At 37.8% G+C, this 20,825-nt stretch overlaps 1 protein-coding gene across 1 annotated transcript in view; it reads left to right on the top strand.

Moving 5' to 3' along the window:
• Positions 1-20,825, top strand: part of DOK6 (docking protein 6) — a gene marked incomplete at both ends in the record, with an annotated part of 249,450 nt that overhangs the window by 185,403 nt on the left and 43,222 nt on the right. Inside the window, one exon of the mRNA XM_082290095.1 lies at positions 1,185-1,323. Within this exon, the coding sequence (XP_082146221.1) occupies positions 1,185-1,323 (139 nt within the window). The remainder of the gene's footprint in view (positions 1-1,184; positions 1,324-20,825) is intronic.

Genomic DNA, 20,825 nt, shown 5'->3' with positions numbered 1-20,825 from the left:
ACATTTTTCTAAAATTTTTTAAATTCTGTATGTTTTGGGCTTTCTGGGATCATGCTGAAGATACTGGGATATTAACAAAATTTGATTTCCTTAAAAATAATGTAAACATCCAAAATATTAAAGCAGTATGGTATTTTAAGGCAAATCAAAATCTCTCTATTGTTGATGCATGTTATGCATCAGTGACTCAAGTCAAAAACTTTCTGTCACCAATAACTGAAAATCTTTACAGGAGGTATCAGACCAAATAAAAAGGATTTTTGAAATTCCGTTTCTAAAACTGCAAGAAGTCTATAAAAAATACATAAATCAGATACTGATGATATAATGGAACTACTAATATAAATACATTGAATTGCACCACTGTTTAACAGCATGTACATCCTCCAAGTAATGGTCACACAGCAATCTAACATTGTTTCCTACTCCTATTTCCTGTGTTTCCCAGACCTTTTTGTCACTGTATTTACTATGTACCACTCTTCTTCCTCAGAACAATATCACAGATAAGGATAACAGCCGCAGCTCTCTCAAAAGAAGAAAGTAAATTTTATTTCTGGAGGTTTTTTCATTATTTAATCTTCTTTTACAACAGAAACTGTTCCTATTCTCAAATAGACTGAATGGCTTTTCTAATTATCAGGATAGCTTTGGATGCTGCCTCACAAAAATGTACTGACAGAGGTAGTAATAATTTAACCCTTTTAATGTTGTCTTTCAATACTTCTCTGTAGTGATTAACCATAATAGCATTTTTAATTGCTCAGTGTTCTCTTAAAATGTCAGATTTTCAAAGTCACGATGTACTACGTATTTCTGGCATCAACAGGTTAAAAGACTTAAATTTAGCTCCCACTTACTGGTGCAGACATTAGGAAAAAATGGCAGAAATAACTGACTCTATTACCTCAAGTTCTTATTCCATGGTAAAGCTTATTTTTAACTATCCAGATGTTGATTAAAACGGAATTTAAAAATATATGTTAATGAAGTTCTGCCCATCTCTTGGAATATGTCTCTCTCTGATGGTAAAAATAACTGCAGATGTTTGGAATTTCAGAGTTTAACTGCATCTCTAAAGTTGGCATTTGCTACTGTAAGGTATGCACTTATTATAATAGTTAGATAAAATTACACAGTGCTTTTTTTTTTTTTCTTTCCATTCTGCTTAAATCTCTCTGCAGGATGTGTGACACAGGAGAAGGGCTGTTCACCTTTCAAACACGAGAAGGAGAAATGATATATCAGAAGGTCCATTCCGCAACACTGGCAATAGCAGAGCAACATGAAAGATTAATGATGGAAATGGAGCAGAAGGCAAGGGTAAGGTCCTTTCACCAAAAGTATTTAAACTTATAAAAATTGGTAATAAACCAAATTTGGTGGATCCAACTGTAACGATGGTATCAGCTGTGTGGCTAAGACAAAACAGACTCAGATTTATGTATTTTCATGGTCAGGGATCCTCAGTGCGTGCTGCAGAATGATCTTTTGTAGGGGACCTTTTGGAATGGTGGATACCATTAGACATGAGATCCATGGTCACCTTCTCTGAAATTCTGGCTCTATTACTCAGATATTAAACCTTTAGCTTATGTGTTGACTACTGATGAATGAGTTTTAATTGCTTCTCATGGCCTCACAGGTGGAAAAAAAATCCAGTATAAACACTTCTAGGTGACATGTTCTGTTTTTCTTAACCCCTGAAAGAAATTACTTTTTCTACACTATAAGTAGCAATGCAATATCAGTTCAAAAAGAACTATTTTAATATTTTTAGTTCAGAATTTCCAGTTTGCACAAGCTGTGTTTAAGTGACTACTATTGAAAGATTTGGAGTTCTTTTAAGACAGCAAGTAAAATGTTTACCCTGCATGCTTAGAAGTAGAGATGGTCTTTAATGATTGTTCTGGAAAGCTGACTTGCAGATCAGGGAACCTAGTCTGCATGCTTTTCTTCTGAGATGACCATGATTCTCTGCATATCTTCTTCCCTAGACAGAGATTTTAGGTTAACTGTGGCATTTCCTTCCTTTCCTCATCCATAGTGTACATGCCTACAGTCATGTAAACATGACTTACATGCATCTATTCCCCATGCTCCACCAAATGTCAAAATATCTTTCTCACTCTCCTGAGACAAAGGGTCTTGCAAGGAGCAACCTGAGACCCCAATATTCAGCTGTTCTTAATTACTCCTCAGATATTGGAGAATCAGACAATGTTAAGGGATGGAACTGAACCTTAAAGATCATCTAGTTCCAACGTCCCCTGCCGTGGACAGCGATACAATTTTCCTTATTCACTTAAAAATAAACTAGAAAAAGACTTAGATTTCCATGTCAAAAGTCTGCTATGTTGAATGTTCCTCTCAGACTTTGCATGTCCTTTATGAGAATCTGAATTGGGAAACCATTAAAATGGCCCTTTTTTCGTGGTTTATGAAAAAAAGGAAGATGGATTTTTCCATAAAACTACACAAAGTAGAAACCTTTGCATAATAGTTGAGATGCACAAACTTTGCAGAGGAAATGCAGGAAGAGGAGAGTTTGCAATAAAGATTAATAAGGAGCAATTCCTGGAAAGTCCAACACAAGGTAGAATAAATGGAAGTCTATGTACAGTAGAACTGCTGGCAAAAAACCACTGCATTCTGCTGGGCAAAAAGTGGTTGAATAATAGGAAAAAAACAGGAAAAAAGCATCATTGTTTTATAATGTGCTTGCTTTTAAAGTGTCTACACCAGTAACAGAAATTAGAACATTTTCCTGCTGCCGTAATAAATGCTCAGACCAGGATCATACAGGATTTTCCTTTTACAGAACCATCACTTTCAGCTCTTCCACCTGTCAATTAGCAGCTTTGCTGCTTTGCAAAGCCATTTCCATTCTGCCATCAGATGACTTCCTTGAAACCACATTTATGAAGGCTGTGGCCATATGGTCTGTAATATCAAACTCTGAGCGAGAGCAGGCTGAGAAATAGAAATGACTCATCAGCCACGCCGTGTATGATGTGATGTACTTGTCTCCTGGATGAGGCTGCTCTCTGATCTGCACAAGGAGATCAGTAGAGGCCCCCATAGGCTGCTGTGGGCTGTGTAAAAGAGGCTGAAAAACCTGTTGATTTTACGGTTCAACTAATAAACTAATGTTAGTTTGGATTTCGAAACTCTGCTGCTCCGAGCTGGTGAGATGCTGAACATGTGTCATCTGCGACATCTGAGTTTTATTCATATTAGAAACAAAATCTAAAGATACCAAATAGACTAAGTACATATTATATAGCATTTCTCAAATATATTTGCATCTAATTCCAACAGTTTCACCAAATACCTATATGTATTTTTTCCATAAGATTGGAAATTTAAATACAAGCAAAAGAATATCTTAAATCAGGGATTTAGAGGTCATAAATGTCTTTCAGGTCTTCTCAAAGCTTGGCATTTGATTTTTTTATCTATAGATCTATACCTGGGGGCTTTTGCTGTTTCCTGACCCTTTCTGTAATGAACAGCTCAAGTTTAACAGTGTTGAATTAAATCTTTTATATATATATATATATATATATATATATATATGTATATATATATATATGAAAATGAAAGAATTTCTTAAAAGTAAAGAAAGATGAATGCTATATCCATTATTATTATATGAATGCTGTATCCATTATATATTATGTGAATTGCTATATCCATTATCTATAAGAAAAAGAAAAGATATGCAGCAGTAATCATTACTTCTTCCTTCCAATCGTTAGAAGTCATTTATTAGAAAGGACTCTTGTGTATATTTGTGTTCTATCCTAAATGTTAACATATTTTAAGTAATGAATACACTGAAGTTTCATTTACTTTTACCAGATTATGATAGGTTAGAATTTAGTATAAGAAGTGAATACAGCTTATAAAACAAATTAAAGTGAATTTTTCTACCAGAGCAACCTTGATGAACTATACAGATTATGATTACCTTTCATAGTAAATATACAAAGTACATCATCTAGATAATACAAAAATAGCAAAAAAAACTAAGTACAAAACACACCAAAAAAAAGAAGCCAGAAACAAATTCTGGTAAAAGAAAAAAGATAAAATTAGTTACTGCTGCCAGAGACTTGTCAGATAAAAGTATTGCAGACAGCCACAGGCCACGTTTACTCCATTTATGGAGGTACCTGCACACAAAAATTCTTTTCCACAATGCTGAACAATAAATTAATTTTTATGCTAAAAAACCTTTTGCTCAGGCCAAGTAACATGTTGGATAACTATGTTAATAAGAGACAGACATGAGAAGGAAACTAATTCTTCCTATTGCCTTTGAAGGTGCAGGGACTGGAAGCAAAAATGTTCTGTGGCAGCTTATACAGTACCAAATCTGTCTCTTGGACACCTCAAGCAGAAGCCCAGTCAGTTTAAGAAGGCAATCATGTGCACGCTTTCATCCTCTGCCTATTTTCCTTTTGAATTGTAACTCTGGAAGAAAGACCTGAAATATGAGATCAGTAGTCACTGGCATAGGTGTGGATTCGAGCCGGTTATTGGTTTTACTGAGATCAAAGCAGACTGGATTTTATTTAAAAAATTCAGCAAAGTGGACACTGATCTAATTTAGCTCAGGTGGTTTTCTTGATTGAATTTGAAATGTTGTGCTGGCAGAGTGATAGTGTTTTATGCTTGCTTTGTTTGGGACAATAACAACTTTGGGCCAATGCTAGTACTTAAATTGAAATTCTTTTCAGGGAAATTGTTACCTGAATATTCACTTTTTTCAGTCTTTGCTTTTTTGATGGATCACAGTAATAGCGATGATAATTCTGTTTTGTAGTTGTTTTGTGGGAGAGAGGGCAATATTGCAGTGGTCCTTAGTGCTTTTAGTTTCAAGATAACAAATTAAAAAGAACAATGACAGTCTTTCTATTTACATGCTTTTATTTTGTGTGTTATCCACATGAGAGTGTCAGCAACTTTCCTTTTTTCACCTGAACAAACCTCTTGGTTTTTCCTCTCTCCCTCCCCCTCTCTGCCCTCTGACCCTTTCTTTGTTTGTTTGTTTTTTCCTGTGTAGTATTTAGAAGTCTGGTTGGATTATTAATCTTGAAATTACTGTGCAAAAAAAAAGTATTAGCCTCAGAAATGGTCTGTATCCCCCCACTGGCTGTAGCCTGATGCTGAGCATGGAAGATGCATGTTTGGGTGTCTAACAGCCAGCTCTATCTCTTCCCTGTCCCCAGACTGGACTGCAAGCTCTTTTCACTTCCTTTCTCTTATCTGACTGAGCCAATTCAGTTTGGTAGTTTGGCCAAAAAAACCCCAAAAACTACCTAAAAGGAGCAGGCTTCTGCAGGTTTACTGAACTGAATTGGTTTACAGAGGCAGTAGTGAACCATTAGATCTTCTCAGTTGTCCTGTCCTGAGGAGAGAAAGAAAAGGAATAATTCATCCTCCATAAATGCTTTGTCTACAAGAATGCTGAGTATCCTCCTCCTTGCCATCAAGAGATGATGTTGGGTTTGGTGATCCTTTTTTAAAGAGTCTGTATTCAGATGGTTTTTTACACGAGCATGTGAACAGTTGTTCTTAGCAGCCCTCATCTGTCTAACCTCTACACCAGGATAACATAGCATTGGAATTTTAATCTCTGATTTTCCTCACTAATGCCAGCTTTGATCCTCTGCCACTCAACTTCCATTGAAAACACTCCTGATGTAGCTTCTGCCCTCACAGTTGTTCAAGTGTAGAAAATGGGAGGTTAAGAGCTGTAGATTTCCTATGTTATGACTACCCATATGAGGGAGGAAGTCTGAGGAAATACTTATAGCTTTTTAGCTCTATAAATTACTTCTTTCAAGAGCTGCCAGTAAAAACTTACTATGTAATCTCAAAAGAATAAAAATTTACAATGTGCAAAATAATAAGCCTAAATAAGATAGCACTATAATTGATGTTAGCCAGCTGAACTTAATCAAACATTAGTAAAACTGAAGTATAAATGCAGAAATAAATTATAATGGCCCAAGTTTCATAACTTATTATTACTGGAAGTTTTCTATAACATTTGTTTTACTTTAGACAGCAGAGCTAAAAGCCATTTTAGATTGTGATCTTTTTAACATTTCCTGGGAGATAAACACCTCTATGGAACACTGCCTCTGTATATTTCTAGTCTCATTATTTACAAGTCTTGTCTTTAAAATTAATATAAATGAAAGAGTCATCATGATAGATTTCTGTCATTAAAAAAAAAAAGAAGATAGTATCAAAGAGTTTCTATGTATTATTTCTTTAAAAGACATTATTAGGAGGGAAATAATGAACATACCAAAGAATACAAATATCAGGCTATGTAACTGGGGTTAAGGAGAGGTTGAATAGGAAGGTGGTTAAAAAATAATCCTGGGAGTCATTTTTCTTTTCTTATATGGAACAGAATGAAGAAGGCATTTCATAAAAGCAGTCTGAGGATAAATATAAATTACAGTATTGTCAGACAGAGTATTAATAAGAATGTAAATAGAATTAAAAATATTAATGTAAATTTGTAGCGGGTTCACTTTGAAACCAGGCAGAAACACCAATTTAGTGTAGTGGTTTGGTCCAAAGTACTCATTACTATTTACCTTCTGTGAGATAAGAATTAGGAGAAAGCAAAGCAGGCACAAAACTTAAAAGAATATAAAGAAGTTTATTAACAGACCTAAAAGAAAGGAAAAAAAGTCAGACCACACCTTCAGAACACTTCTCCTCCCCCCACCTTTCCCCCTTCTCCCACTGTAAAAAGACAACCCTTGAGATTTTCAGTCAGGTTACCACTTCCATAATAACCTTGCTCAGTTCACTTAGGGAGAGGAGTCTCTCTTGCTCATGCTATGGAGACGTCTCCACAAGAGGTCCTCTCATGGCTTCAGTATCACAGCGAGACAGCTGCCCGAGTGGGTTCTCTACTTGCATGTGAGAGTCCCTTCCCCCGACTTGCAGCTTTTCCCACACTGCTTTTGAGGGTCCAATCTTGAGCTACTGGGGCACCATTTTAAGGTTGAGCTGTTCAAAAACAAAGGTTCTCTTCACCCATCTCTGGGAGCATCTTCATCTCTAAGAATAGAGGCCCTCCCCCTTCCCTGGGAGCAAAAGGGTCCTCATCATCTTCATCTCTAGGACTATTTCTGGGAGTATCTCTAGGAACAGAAGTCTTCTCGTGATTGGAGCAAGTCCTCATCACTTCCATCTCTCCCTGTTCAAACTTCTCCTCAAATTACAGCTGCTTCAGCATTTGCTTATTCCAGCACGGGTACTTTTGCTCACAAGTACAAGTTGAACACTCCACTCCCCATGCTTTCATGAAATTACAACGGGTACTCTGATACATCGTAGTCTATCACCACCATAGCTTCACAACCAAATCGCAGCTTCAAGCATCTCCTCTTTCTCCTCCCTCAGGATCTGAGCTCTTCCTTCTTTACTTAATGTCTGCAGGCTTCATCTGTTCTGGAGGAAACTTACACCACTAAAAGGGTTAATCTCACCCAGCCCCACAGCTGGAATGATCTTTGCCGGGCAGCAGGGCAGCTTCAGCTGAATCTTCGGCTGCACTGGAGTGGGGGGGTGGGGGAGCCGGGCCGTGCTGTCTGCACGTAGCAGGGCTGTTGGGGGGTGCTGCCGGTGGAACAGGGCCGCACGGCTCCAGGATGGCTGTGTCCTGGCACGGCCTGGCAGGGCCCCGCCCGGGCTCACTGGGCCCTGTACGGGCCCCCCTCAGGTTACCTGTCCCCCAGCCGGAAGCAAGAGAGACCTTTCCTGGGGTTTGTCCATTCTTAAATGTGGACCACAGAGGCGGTCAAAATTTTAAGTGGCTTAAAAAATTGTCAGTATTCAAACTAACCAGTTGGTCGGTTCTGTTAGGTCATAGAGGAAGCTGTAAGCACCTCTTTGCAAGAAAATCACTTCCAGGACTATGCTTGCTAATCCACAACATGTCTTAAAATAAGAAAATAAAAACAACTGTGAGACTGGAGGGAATAACAGCATTAGTTTAATTGTGAAGTTTTAATTTTTCTTTGCTCTGTAAACAAGTCTGTACTATCTTTATCTTCATGTGTTTTGAACCTGGTCACAACCTAAATGCATACTCATCAAACATTACAGGATCAAATATCAACAAACACATTAAATATTCTCAATTTTAATTTTAACATGACAGTTTCAGTTTGAAGTATCCTACCTCTGCCACTACATCTTCAGAGCTTTGACAGGTTAACAGCTGTTATTGATGTCTTTTTGCAATGGTGTGCCTATCACCTCCTATTTCAAGTTGTGAAGTATGGGAATTTCTGAGAGATACTAGTGGGTGCCACTGACCAAATGAATACACGAAATTTTTAGCTAAATACATTTTATATATTTTTTGGGCTTCATTTCACCACTCAAATTTACTTAGTATAACAAAGCTCTTTTATGTTGTAACTCTGCCTAAATGTGTTTGAGTTGACTCAGTTCCTGAAGGAGAAACAGGAGAAGAAAATTCTACAGTTCATCCATGGATGATCCCATGTCATGACACATTGGTCTCTTAGTATGTTTTCTTCTGTTCCTAAATTATGTATAAGATCAAGTACTGAGATTCTGAATACATATGATGATTCATGAACTCATGTACTTTATGCAAGTTAAAGCATAGCCTCAGGTCAGTTAGTCATACATACTTAGCTCAATATTGTTCCATACTTCCTGTCTGAAACTATGTGTGGTGTTGCCGTATAATGTGTGTCTAGAAATTTTATAACCCTGTAAAAACCTAGCTGCTTTATTGCAATACAGAGCTGGTGAATTGCTTACTTGGCTTGCATGGGTGTTGTGAAGTTTATTTCTGTAATGGATAGGATAGGATAGGATAGGATAGGATAGGATAGGATAGGATAGGATAGGATAGGATAGGATATTTCTATTGGAAAGGATCTACAGTGGTCATATAGTCAAACTGCCTGATCACTTCAGGGCTGACCAAAAGTTAAAGCACAATTTTGAGGGCATTGTCCAAATGCCTGTTAAACATTGACCACCTTGAGGCACAGACTGCCTCTCTAGGAAGTCTGCTCCAGTGTTTGACCATTCTCCCAGAAAAGAAATGCTCTCTAGAGTCCAGTCTAAGCCTCCCCTGACACAGTGGAACACTCCAGTGGTCAGTCTGTCTGTGATTATAAATTTTGTCAAGATCAACAACACCAAGAATTTTGAGTTTGTTTTGGGGTTTTTTCACATAAGTCAGAATCTGTGTACTTTTGGGTTTTAGTTTTGTAAACCAAATTCCCACAAGTAGCATAATTTTCCATATGGTTCTTGGTTCATTAAGTGTATAATGACATTTTTCTTTACTCTGATTTCTATGAGAATTTTTTTAGAATTTTGCCAGACTCATTGTTAGCCTTTAGGCTCAGAAAACTGTGTATACTTGGATGAAGTAATCCCTAAACTTACATCACAAGTCTGTTTCCAACATTCACTGCTTTACAAGAAAGCAGGAAATTTATGGATATTCAGACTGGGTGATAGTTCATCATTTTTTCAACTGGACCTCTTTTATTTTCTGATTTTAAAGAAAATATTGTCTTGAATGTAGACTTATTTCATTTTTTCAGGGACTATTAGTCATAATCAAATGCTGCAGCAGCATTCAAAAACTATGCAGAAGGTGTCATTCACTTTCTAAAAGAAAATACCTCATCTCACGATGAAATTCAAACTCCCACATCCACTAGATTCTCCCATTTATCCCTTCCTTACCGAGTCAGGACCTTTTTTACCTCTCTTCCTCTGTGAACTGCAGGGTTTCATTGTGCCCCTGTATGGCACCTTGCAGGCTACAAGAGGTGTAAAGATGAGGTGTAAAGCCCAGATTCTCCAAGGAACTCCGTAGGTGGTTGGTGTTCCTGGATCTTTGCTGTGTATTTGAATGAAACCATGGAATAGGGAAAGTCTTTACTATGGCAACGAAGGGTTTGTGCAGCTGCTCCTACAAAGTGATGGGGGCGGGACAGAGCTGTTCCTCATGTCACAAACACTACAGACAACATAAAGGTTTGTGGGGTATGTAGGTAAGCGGCGTGGGTAGGTGTGAGAGCAGAGCTGGGAAATCCTTACATAAGAGTGTGTCAAATATTTTGGTAGCTGGTGATGTAATTTAAATGCTGTTTTGCCATTTGGAAACTAAACTTGCCCTGGAGTTTTGAATGTTTTCAAAGTGGTAGTAGTCATCAGGGTTTTCATTCAGAGTATGGTGGGAAAAATTCAGTTCTTCCTTTGTCTGACACAGTTTTGAAATTTCTCTTATCCATAGCTATAGGGCTGGATGATCTTGAATGCAAAAAGGTACTCTAAATCTCTCCTATGGATTAAAACCCAAGTACCTTAGAACATGGATGTGCATCCTTACCTAGAAATTACTCTCATTCTCTTCTCTTTAAAAAATTCTGGAATATTTTGTATACTGTTACCATGTTCTTTTAACTTTTTGTCTATCATGCTACCTAAGACTCAGATTGAAATCTGCCTTCCTGCTAATACAAACTATGAGCTCAACCAAAATTTGTATTAAAAGCTTCTCAAAGGTGTCTCACAACTGAGATGATACAACTTTTTACCTGCATGAATCCTGCTCCATCCTATGAGTCCATCCTGAAGCTGCATGCATGGCTCCTATGAACACTGTTTTCCCTGTTCTGTTCACCTCAGTCATATGTTTGCATGCAGCTGGGCTGAACTGTGACGGTTTCTATTTAAGTTACTACAGTCTGGTTAGCTTTTCTAAATGCAACAGGGCAAAGATATTTTCATAGTAAGGTATCCAAAGATGCAAACCCTTCTGAGAATTTAGCATGTAAGCACTTTAAAAAGCCCTGTTGCCACCTATCTACACGTCTACATATCTACATTCACTTTTTATAGAGCTTTTTCTTAAAAGTCAGATATCATTTATTTCAATTTTATGAAGTTGCATTTGAATATAAGAGGTTTTGAATGTTGGTGACATGAGAAAATATGTAATTTTTTTTTCACTTTTCTTGTGCTTTGCAAAATATTGCATGTTTACAGAGCTAAGAAAGTAGTTGGAGGGGCACTATCAGGCTGAAATCCATATTTGTTTCCAGAAATGCAGAAAATGAAGAGCCAAAGAACTTTTCCCTAAACAAAACTGATAATTTGTTTAGCAGTCTTATTTTCTAAAAGCTGTGGGTGATATAAGTTGTAAATTAGGAATGGCTGCTGTAACTATGTGGTGGTTGTTGCATGTCTGACTGAAGCCCAGCCCTCCCCTTAACTAACCTCAGAGAAGCATTTCATATGGAAGTTTTCTTTCGTATTGTGTGACTTCAAACAAACTTGATGGTATAACTATGCCGGTAGGTTCATGTCATTGAACTCTCTCAACAGAGAAGCAGGTTATGCTGACTTAAGTATTACTAAAAAATAATCCTCAAACCACCTCACCAGGGGGCTTAATTTAGTATTAATCTCAAATCTGCTGCTTTCAGAAAACTGTTTCTGATAAAATGAAGTAACTATAGAGCTTCTATTATTATTAGCAAAAATAATAGCTGATGAAGTTATCCCATGCTCTCAGGAGACAGGTATTATTATAATATTAATAGTAATGAGTAAAACGAGGCACAGAAATATTAAGGCCAAACTCAGCTGTGTATGAATTGCCCAAGGTCATAGAGTAATCAGCTGTATGCTAGGCATGGCACAAAAACAAAACAATAACAAAACAAATCCTGAATCACAGTCAGGTGCTTATTCATCAAAGAATTAACTTCTGAAAAAGGTATTTTTCACATGCTTTTCATCAGTCTTTTGAATTATAGCATCATTTTGTGTCTCCTGTCAAGAAGGCCTTCCTCTGTTGCAGTAACTCTGTTTAGGAATTCTTTATATCACTCAAGGGAATAGTTAAGGCTTTCTCTCTGATTAATAAGAAACTTCTTTATCAGTGATTTACAGAGGGGCACAGTGCTTTCCAGAGAATAGGAGAATTATAAAAAGTAATAATCTGAGAAGGGATCAAAAATTCTCATAACAGCCCTAAAGTTACTTTGTAATTCCTTCCTGTGCTTTTTGTGCTTTGGCTCATCAGGTACTTGTTGGTAAGACAAAAATTAGGTGAGTTTCACCCTATGTCTTCATTTTGCATTTTTTCTCCTCTTCTATTTCTTTTTATAAAGATGGCAGGGATATTAGCAAGAAAATTATTTCTAATCTCTCTGATTATGTTTAGACTGAAGACAACAGATTCTGAGTATCTAAAAAAGCTGTATCTCACATACAGAAACTTTTCCAAGTACATGCAGTCTTTTAATATGCATTTATCAAAGCCTACCCAGACAGGGTATTGGTTATGTTCTTACGCTACTGATGTCTCAAATGATGCCAGGCATGCTAAGAATTTTCATTTATCAGCTGTGGAGGAATCTGACTGAGGAGAATTGTTAGGCAGTAATACAGATTATAGACCCTGTACTGTTGGTAATAATTTGACATTATTTCACTAACCACAGTGTTATACAAAGATGTGCAGCTACTACAGTCAGCAAAATGTCAGTTTGACTCAATGTCACAGCACATCTCATTAGCTCTCAGATTTTCAAATCCGTTGAATATAGGATTGGAAATACTGGCATGGGAAGGGTGGTCAGCTCCCCTATTTGTGTGTTCAAAGCAGGTATAGCATCAAAACTAAATAAAGTTAGCCAGGGTCTTATCGAGCCACATTTTGAGCACCCCCAGTGATGCAGATTATGGTGCTTATTCCAGCACTTGGCTGTTCACACTGTGAAGGTTTTTTTCCTGAAGTCTGTCTCAAATTTCCCTTGCCACAGCCTGTGACCTGTTGACTCTTGTCCTTTCACTGCATATTTCTGGTAACAGTCTTCTTCACAACATATCTTTAAGGAGAGAAAAAAATGGGGTTAGATTTCTTTTTGCCTTTGCTTTCTCATGGTGAATAAACATTAGACACTTAATCCAGCATCACTGATCATATTCTGCTTTTTAGAGGTTCTCTGCCAGTCTCTCTCCATTTTGACATTCCCCCTGTGCCTGGGCGATTTACTTTGTGAACATAGCTAGACTTCCAGATGTGTTTTCTCAAATGCCAAATAGTGGGGAAGCGTGACTTCTCTGGTTCTACTGGCCATGGTTTTGCTAATGTGGTCCACTGTGTCTTTAGCCTCCATCACTGTACACTAGTGTTATGATCCAGTTTAAACCCAGAAAAGCAAAGCAAGCTAAGTCTCTGTGCATAAACTGGAAAGAACTTAGAAGGTTCAAAATACTCCCAGAAATTAGATAAAAATCAAATGAGGTTAGATGTTGATGCCAAAAAATGGATGTATTTTATTTAATAGTAAAAGAGGCAAAGAGAAGGGAAGAGAAAAGAAAGAGAGAAAGAAATGGAAAAAAGAAGTGTGCGTGGGGGGTGGGGGAACAGGGAGAGGTGACAGGGATTAGGTGGAAGCACATCACCCATCCAAGGGTCCCAACGATGTCTCGTTGCTCCACTCCATCTGGTCTGCTGGTGGTGAGGGTCCCCCATCGCCGCCGTGGCCACCACACACCAAAGAGTACAGAATCCTGTGGATTAATACACGCTTTGGGCCAGGTGGGAACACTCACGTCTCTCCTTGCAGGGGCTGGCTTGATACTGTCCCTTGCAACACTGAGGGTCTGTTGCATCATCTCTGGTGCTCTGTGCAGGGTCTGGGGACCCCTTTGAGGGGGGCCCCTGTGATGGGCCGTGTCACCCCCTCCTGCTGTGGATAAGCTTCTACACCCCCCCGGTGAGGACCCCTCAGCTGGGCTCCTCTGCACCGTGGAGGATGGGCGGTCACTGCACCTCTGACCAGAGGCTTTTCCCAGATACCCAAAGCCTCTTCTACCCCCACCCTTTGGTGCAGGGGGTGGGTCTGTGTGAGCCTGGCAGCTGATAGCCCTGGGGCTGTGGTCTCCACCTTGGAGGTGTTAAGCTTGTGCTTTCTGAAATGTCCCCAGCCCTGAGCTGTTACTTTATCTTCATCAGCGAGCAGTGTAAGGCCTCACTCAGGGCCCCATCCAGGGTGTAGTAGTGTTCTTTACAGTTTTAAAAGTCCTTCAAGAAAATGTTTAAGTCATAAATTATAATATTTCAGTCTCTGACAACTGGTCATTCATGTTATCACCAGGACAGTTAGTTCCTTTTGGCAAAGTTTTTAGCTAGCAAGTCAGTCCCCAGACTGTACTTGTGTGCAGAGTTGCCTTGGCCCAGTTGCAGCATTGATACCAGTCACTGCTGAACTTCAAGACAGTCCTGTCAGCCTTTTCCTCTGCTTTGATGAAATCCCTCTGTACAGAAGCCCTGCTGTCTGGGTGTTTGACTATCCCCCCTGGTTTGATGTCATCCCCAAATTTGCTAAGAGTCGATTCTGTCCCACTGCCCACGTTGGTGATGAAGATGTTAAATGTAATGGCATACTGTTCCATCTCTGCAGGAATAGGTTTTTCAAAAATGTTTCAGTTTTACAGCATTCAGCAGCATGGAATTAATGAAAATTTTACATGCTATGGCAGAAGCATCCATCTCTCTGTTTTTAATGACTGTCTCAGGGTAAAAGCTGCTAGTCTCATAGCATATTCAGTCTGTCAGAATCCATTTCTGTAAAGGCAGCTGCCAGGCAAGATTCATATGGATTCGTATGACTGGCTGTTGAATGCATATCTCTACAGTCTTTGTGATGCAAAATCCATTGATAAATCAGCAAAGGTTCTTCTCTTGAATATTCTTAATCATTTCCTTGCAGAATATAGTGGTAAAAGTTGCAATTGCTGCTACCTGAGAGATTTTGTAAAATCCTTTGTAAAATGATGGCATTTCTGTGATGTGTTCCCACATATTGTTTGGTGATGACCTTTACATACATTTTGTATTACATGAAGAAGAAAAAGCAATGGAGTTACAGATTTCCATGGCAACACGTATAATTCTATTTCCTTTGTTTTGTAAAGCTGAAACAGGCAAAGGATTGTTTCATTAACTAGCAACTATGGATTTAAAAAGGTTTGAGTTACATGGCATGTAGTCATGTGTGTACAATTTCTATTGTGCCGAACAGCTTTTGCCAGCAGAAAAAAACCCACCTGGTTTTAGTCTGAAAATAAAATTAGGTGAAGGAAGATTGCTAATGATAGGATTTATTGGGTTGATGCAAGTATATGGAAAGATAAAGCAATCTACGAATACTTATCTGTCTCCCACCTTTCCAAACTGAATTCCTGATTTGCAGCTACTTCTGCTGTATTAGTAAATAGGCATCAGTAAGGAAGCAAAAATTTCACTAGCTTCTTTTATATGCAGAAATTTGAATTGCGATTCAGAGAATCATGTCTCTCACTACAAGTTGTTTCTGGGCCACAAAACCCCAAATATTTCCAAATCTACATAATGTATATTCTTTAAGAAGCGTAGGCATTGCTTTTTAATGATTGCTTATTTCAATTTTAAAACAACAATGTCAAGAATGCTCTGGCTGTATCTATCTATATACATGATCATGATGAGATACCTGTGTGTGAGCACACACAGTAGAAAAGAATAGCCGTTTCTTTTTATATACCATTTTCTCAGTTGATTTTAAATCTGTAAAAACTCATTAAAGGCAATGGAGCTACTGAAGTACATATTTAATTAATTAGTAATAAATTGCCTTAAATTAATGTGTTCGTTTGTGTATTAATATGTGCTGGCATATACCTACCGCACCCCCCCACCCCCCCAAAAAAAAAAAATACAGTATGTTTCAAAGCTATATATAACTAGCCCCAGTATGTTTCAAGATGAATTTTAAATGTCTAAAAGTAACTAGTTAAAAGGATGGAAATGTGTTCTTTGGGAAGATATTGAAGAGTCATCTGAGAAGACTTTACTACATGATAGTAATTTTAATGTATTCTAGGTTTGCTATTTCTTGTTTTTAATTGAAATGTCTTTGTATGACATATAAAACTAAATTCTGAAAATGTCAGAAAGTAGAGGTCAGCCAGACTATGTGTGTTAAGGAATACTGGAAATACACACTGACAAGCTTAATGAGGAATATTCATTAAAAGTTACTGATGATTATTGTTTCAGAAAGTATTCAGAAAATTGTTTTCCTCTAATTTTATTAAAGTTCATTGGTCAGCAATTTCTGTATACTGAAAAGAAGAAGCTAAAAGAAATGTGATTTCCACAAATATGTGTAATTGGAAACCACTGATGTGTTTTAGACAATAGAAGAAAAACTTCTTAAGAAATCTCATGAGGTCCAAGTCACTTGCTTTTTCAGAAATAATGAAAGTCAAATAACTGTGCAGTGAACAGTGAATACAGATTGTATCCTTTTTTAGAAATCCAATTTTTCAGCCCCAAACTTATTCAAGTGGGGTTCTCCCAACTGGGGACAGTCTGTGTCCATCCATATTTCACCTTTCTTGCCACATGCTAGAGAAAGCTTTTCAAGTCTGTTTTCCACCGAGAGGCATTTTTCATACCATGGCTTCTACTACACCAGTTCTAAAGCAAACTTCTATGAAGTCAGAAAGGCTGTCCTTAAATTACTCTCAAGTAAAATACTGGGACTTCAAGTGTCCCAAACACCTCTTCAAGATATGTCATAACTTTTGGCAAGTAATTCCATGAAAGAATCTCATACTTTGAAGATTTTGCCAGAGCATTTCAGGTTGAGGTCAGACTCAATAGCTTTGTAGGAGAGAGGACTACTCAGCAGAGCAAGGAGAGTGAAAAACAGACAAGAGGATGGAGGACAAGACTTTGTACGTCAGTACTGGTAGCAAGCCTCACTATTTTTAGCTTTGGCTTGACAAACCTCATGAAAGAACCCTGTCTGGAACACGCATAACTCTCAGGCTGAATTCCTCAGAAAACACTTGCTCCAAATGAAGAACACAACTCTTTGTTGATGGTTTCTTTCTTTGATCTCTCTAACTAATGCATTTCAGTTCATTCTTTTTCACCTCGACTTACTTATCCTTACATTGTTCAGAAGAAAGATCTGGAACTCTTCCTATTCAGCAAAACCTTCTCTATAATTTTGGAGATGACAATCAAAAAGTGGTTGAGGATGGAAGGGACCTCTTGTCCAACCCCGTCGCTCAAGCCGTGCCATCGAAGCTAGTTGTCCAGGACCATGTCCACATGGCTTTTGAATATCTACAAGGTGAGAGACTTCACAACCTTCCTGGGCAATCTGTGCCAGTGCTTATTCAACCTCAGAGTAAAAGCGTTTCCTGATGTTCAGAGGGAAACTCCTGTGTTTCAGTTTGTGCACATTGCCTTTGGTCCTTTCACTGGGCACCACTGTAAAGAGCCTGATTCTGTCTTCTTTGCACTCTCCGTCAGGTATTTACAAACACTGATAGGATGAAGCCTTCCCTTTTCCAGGCTGAACAACCCCATCTCTCTCAGCCTGTCTTCACAGGAGATCATCTTCATGGCCCCCTCTGTACGTGCTCTAACAGGTCCCTGTCTTTCTTGTGCTGTGGCCCTCAGAGCTGGATGCAGTGCTCCACATGGGCTCTCACAAGAACAGAATAGAGAGGGAGAATCACTTCCCTCGACCTGCTGGCTTAGGTGCAGTTGGCATTCTGGGCTGCAAGCATACATACCTGGCTCCTATTTCATGGCAACAGAAAGGACAGTCAATATCTGCAAATAATTTCTGTGCAATACTGGATTCTCTGTCATAGAGATAGGAGAAATTAGCACAGTAGTGTTTGTTTCCACTAAGACCTGCTGTATAGTCAGGCTTGAAATATTCTCAGCTCTGTCCATGCTGGCATTATCTCCCATGTTATTAGTGAATGGTTTTATGAAATGAAAAATGGATAAAGTATTTGTTTATGTGTAATAAAATGGCTCAAACCTTTGAAAGATGTAAGAATCTGAGCTTCTACCCTCACACTAATTATTATAGTTTCCAGGAAACTTCTTTCACAAAAAGGAGCAAACCCCCAACTTTGTGATAGCTGTGGGTGAAGACACACACCTTACTGATATTCAACAAGTATAATCCCAATGTGCTGTAAAATCCATCTAATTTTCCTCCCAACATTAATCCCTTCTGTCAGACAACACTGATCTATTATGAGCTTCTTTTAGAGGAAAGAAGAAAAAATAAAAGAAAAAACCCAACACACTTCCTCCAGAAAAGGAGCAAAGCATCCCAGTTCTCTCTTTGTAGTGTGACCAAGGAAAATATTAAAAAACAATCAGTCCCTTTGAATCTCCCTTCAAAATGCTTTTCTTCCACCATTGCTTTTTTATTCATTCACAATATTATTCCACCACTAAAGGATAATCATCATCCACCCTGGCACCACAAAGTAGTGTTACTTTTTTTTTTTTTTTTTTTTGGTCCATAATTGATTAAGTAACTCTCCAAAAGGTAATAGCAACGTTGGAATTGCTACTGAAAACCTTAATGCTAGAAATATATTATCAAGGCTGAAACTACTGAAATTACTTTTACAGATAGCTTTTCTATAAGTTTTTTCAGAAGACTTGTGAGGTCATATATTGGTGTGGGTTTTGCCAATGTTATGTATTCTGTCAGGAACAGCAAGCTGGATAAAAACGTAAAAATAGGTATAAAGCAGTGCCTAGCAAATAAATAGTATGCTGATACTTATAAATGTTTATAGTAATAGTAAACACCTTTAAGTAATGAACGCAGTCCAAGTAACAAATAACTATATTCTAAGCAAGCTAAGTGATTGTGAACAAAAGGCTATAGAGAAATTATAACCAAAGAATATTAGTAACACATCACCAAAGGAAAGAATTTTCTCACTAGAATTTCATAGGACTATATCCTGCATCCAGTTTTATTAAATATTTTCAAAGAAGGATCAAGGCTCAGTCTAGTTATTATTCTTCCAGATCTTACATTTATAACAATGTGGAAGTGGATCAGTGAAGAGACAGAATTCAAAATGACAAATTGGAAAATTGTTTGGAGCAGAAGAATTGATTTCAACAGAAACATTGGCAAACCTGTGCTTAAGAAGGAACAGTCTGCTTTACAGTACTGAATGAGAACTGGTTTTTGTAAAATAGATCTGTGTCATAGTATACAAGTTGAACATGGGACAACAGTTGCTGCTTTTGCAAAAAAGAGAAAGATACCCTTTTCTTGGTCATGATGAGAAAATGAGAAAACTCATTTTAAAAAACCCAAAACCTTTTCTCCTGTTTGTTCTCTAACTCAGGGGATATCTGAGCTGATGCTAGCTACTAGACTGTGTGATTCTTAAGCTTTAGTAATTTTTTACTGTGGGTACCAGTGAAGTGAGTCTGTGTCAGATAATTGACACTTGAGAGCTGAAATATATTTCTTAATCTCATTCTCTTTCTTAATTTCTTTCTCTTCAAGGCATAACACACAAAATAACCTTCTTTAGAGTTAGAAAGAAAAAAATCTATATCATAGTATTCAATTCATATTTCTAGACTACAACTCTCACTAGTCTTCTGTGACCTAGTTGTCTTGCTATTTGTTTAAAGTCACTAATGAGAACTTGAAATGAGACAGAGGGTTTTATCCATAATAAACTAACCTATTTTCAGAGTATATCTGTAAAAACCAAACTGTCCTTATTGTAGACTAAAAAAAACTGGAATGAACTATAAATTGTTCAGTTCATCTCCTCAAGCCAAATGTATTTTCTATCACCTTCAGTGTTTTGACTTTTTAATGACAAAAAAAGGAGAGAAAATAATATGTTAAAAGATCAAAGCTCAGAACCCTAATACAGTTAACAGGCTCCATTCTTGGAATTGTATTCATTATTGATATCAGAGTAACAAATCTATTGAAGTGAATGGAGATGGCCCATGGGAATTAAAAGAAAATTTAGTCCTTAAGCCTTTCATGGAAGAACAATAATGAAAAATCTGGGAAACTTCTTACAGTGACATATTAATAGACTTTTTCTTTAATTTCTATTTTAATCAAATAGACCTGTAAGAATAATAAAGTTGTCGCTAGCAAAGCAAAGGCTTCATATGACTCAATATTTTGGATATTTTGGCTTTGGACATTGGATTTGGATACAGGAAAGAAATGTAATGTTTACTGTGTGAAAGGTATTTTATCAGACAGATTCTGGAGGAAATGGATGAAGTATAACTACTAGGTGTTTCATGTCAGATAACAAAAATGTTTCAGTGATGTTTGGGGTTTTTATATTCCCACCACAAAATTCCCTGAGTTAATGTGGTTTTGATGTATGCGTTTCTACTTTTCACCAAAGTTCTAATTCTGTTATCACTTTCTCTCTCGTAAACTGGGAGAAAAAGTCTAGATTATGGTTTTTTATTTCCTGAAGTCTCATCAGACTTGAGAAATATCTGCAGCCAGGTCATTCTAGATGCATGTTTAATTTGGTATACTGCTTTGCTTTCCTTTGTTAAGACTGGTACATAGATGCAACAAGCAAAACAATTCTCAGTGAAATCAGAGAATGCTTTGGGTTGGAAGGGACCTTTAATGGCCAACTAGTCCAACCCTCCTGCAATGAGAAGGGACATGTTGAACTAGACCAGGTTGCTCAGAGCCCAGTCCCTGACCTTGAATGTGTTCAGGGACGAGGCATCCACCACCTGTCTGGGCAACCAATGGCAGTGTTTTACCACCCCATCATAAAAAATTCTTTCCTCATGTCCAATTTAAATTTACCTTCTTTTCATTTAAAACCCTTACTGCTTGTCCTGTTACAACAGGCCCTACTAAAAAGTCTGC

This window comes from Coloeus monedula (genome assembly GCF_965178545.1).
Source record: "Coloeus monedula genome assembly, chromosome: 1".
Taxonomy (NCBI): domain Eukaryota; kingdom Metazoa; phylum Chordata; class Aves; order Passeriformes; family Corvidae; genus Coloeus; species Coloeus monedula.
This window is presented reverse-complemented; position numbering and strand designations above follow the sequence as displayed.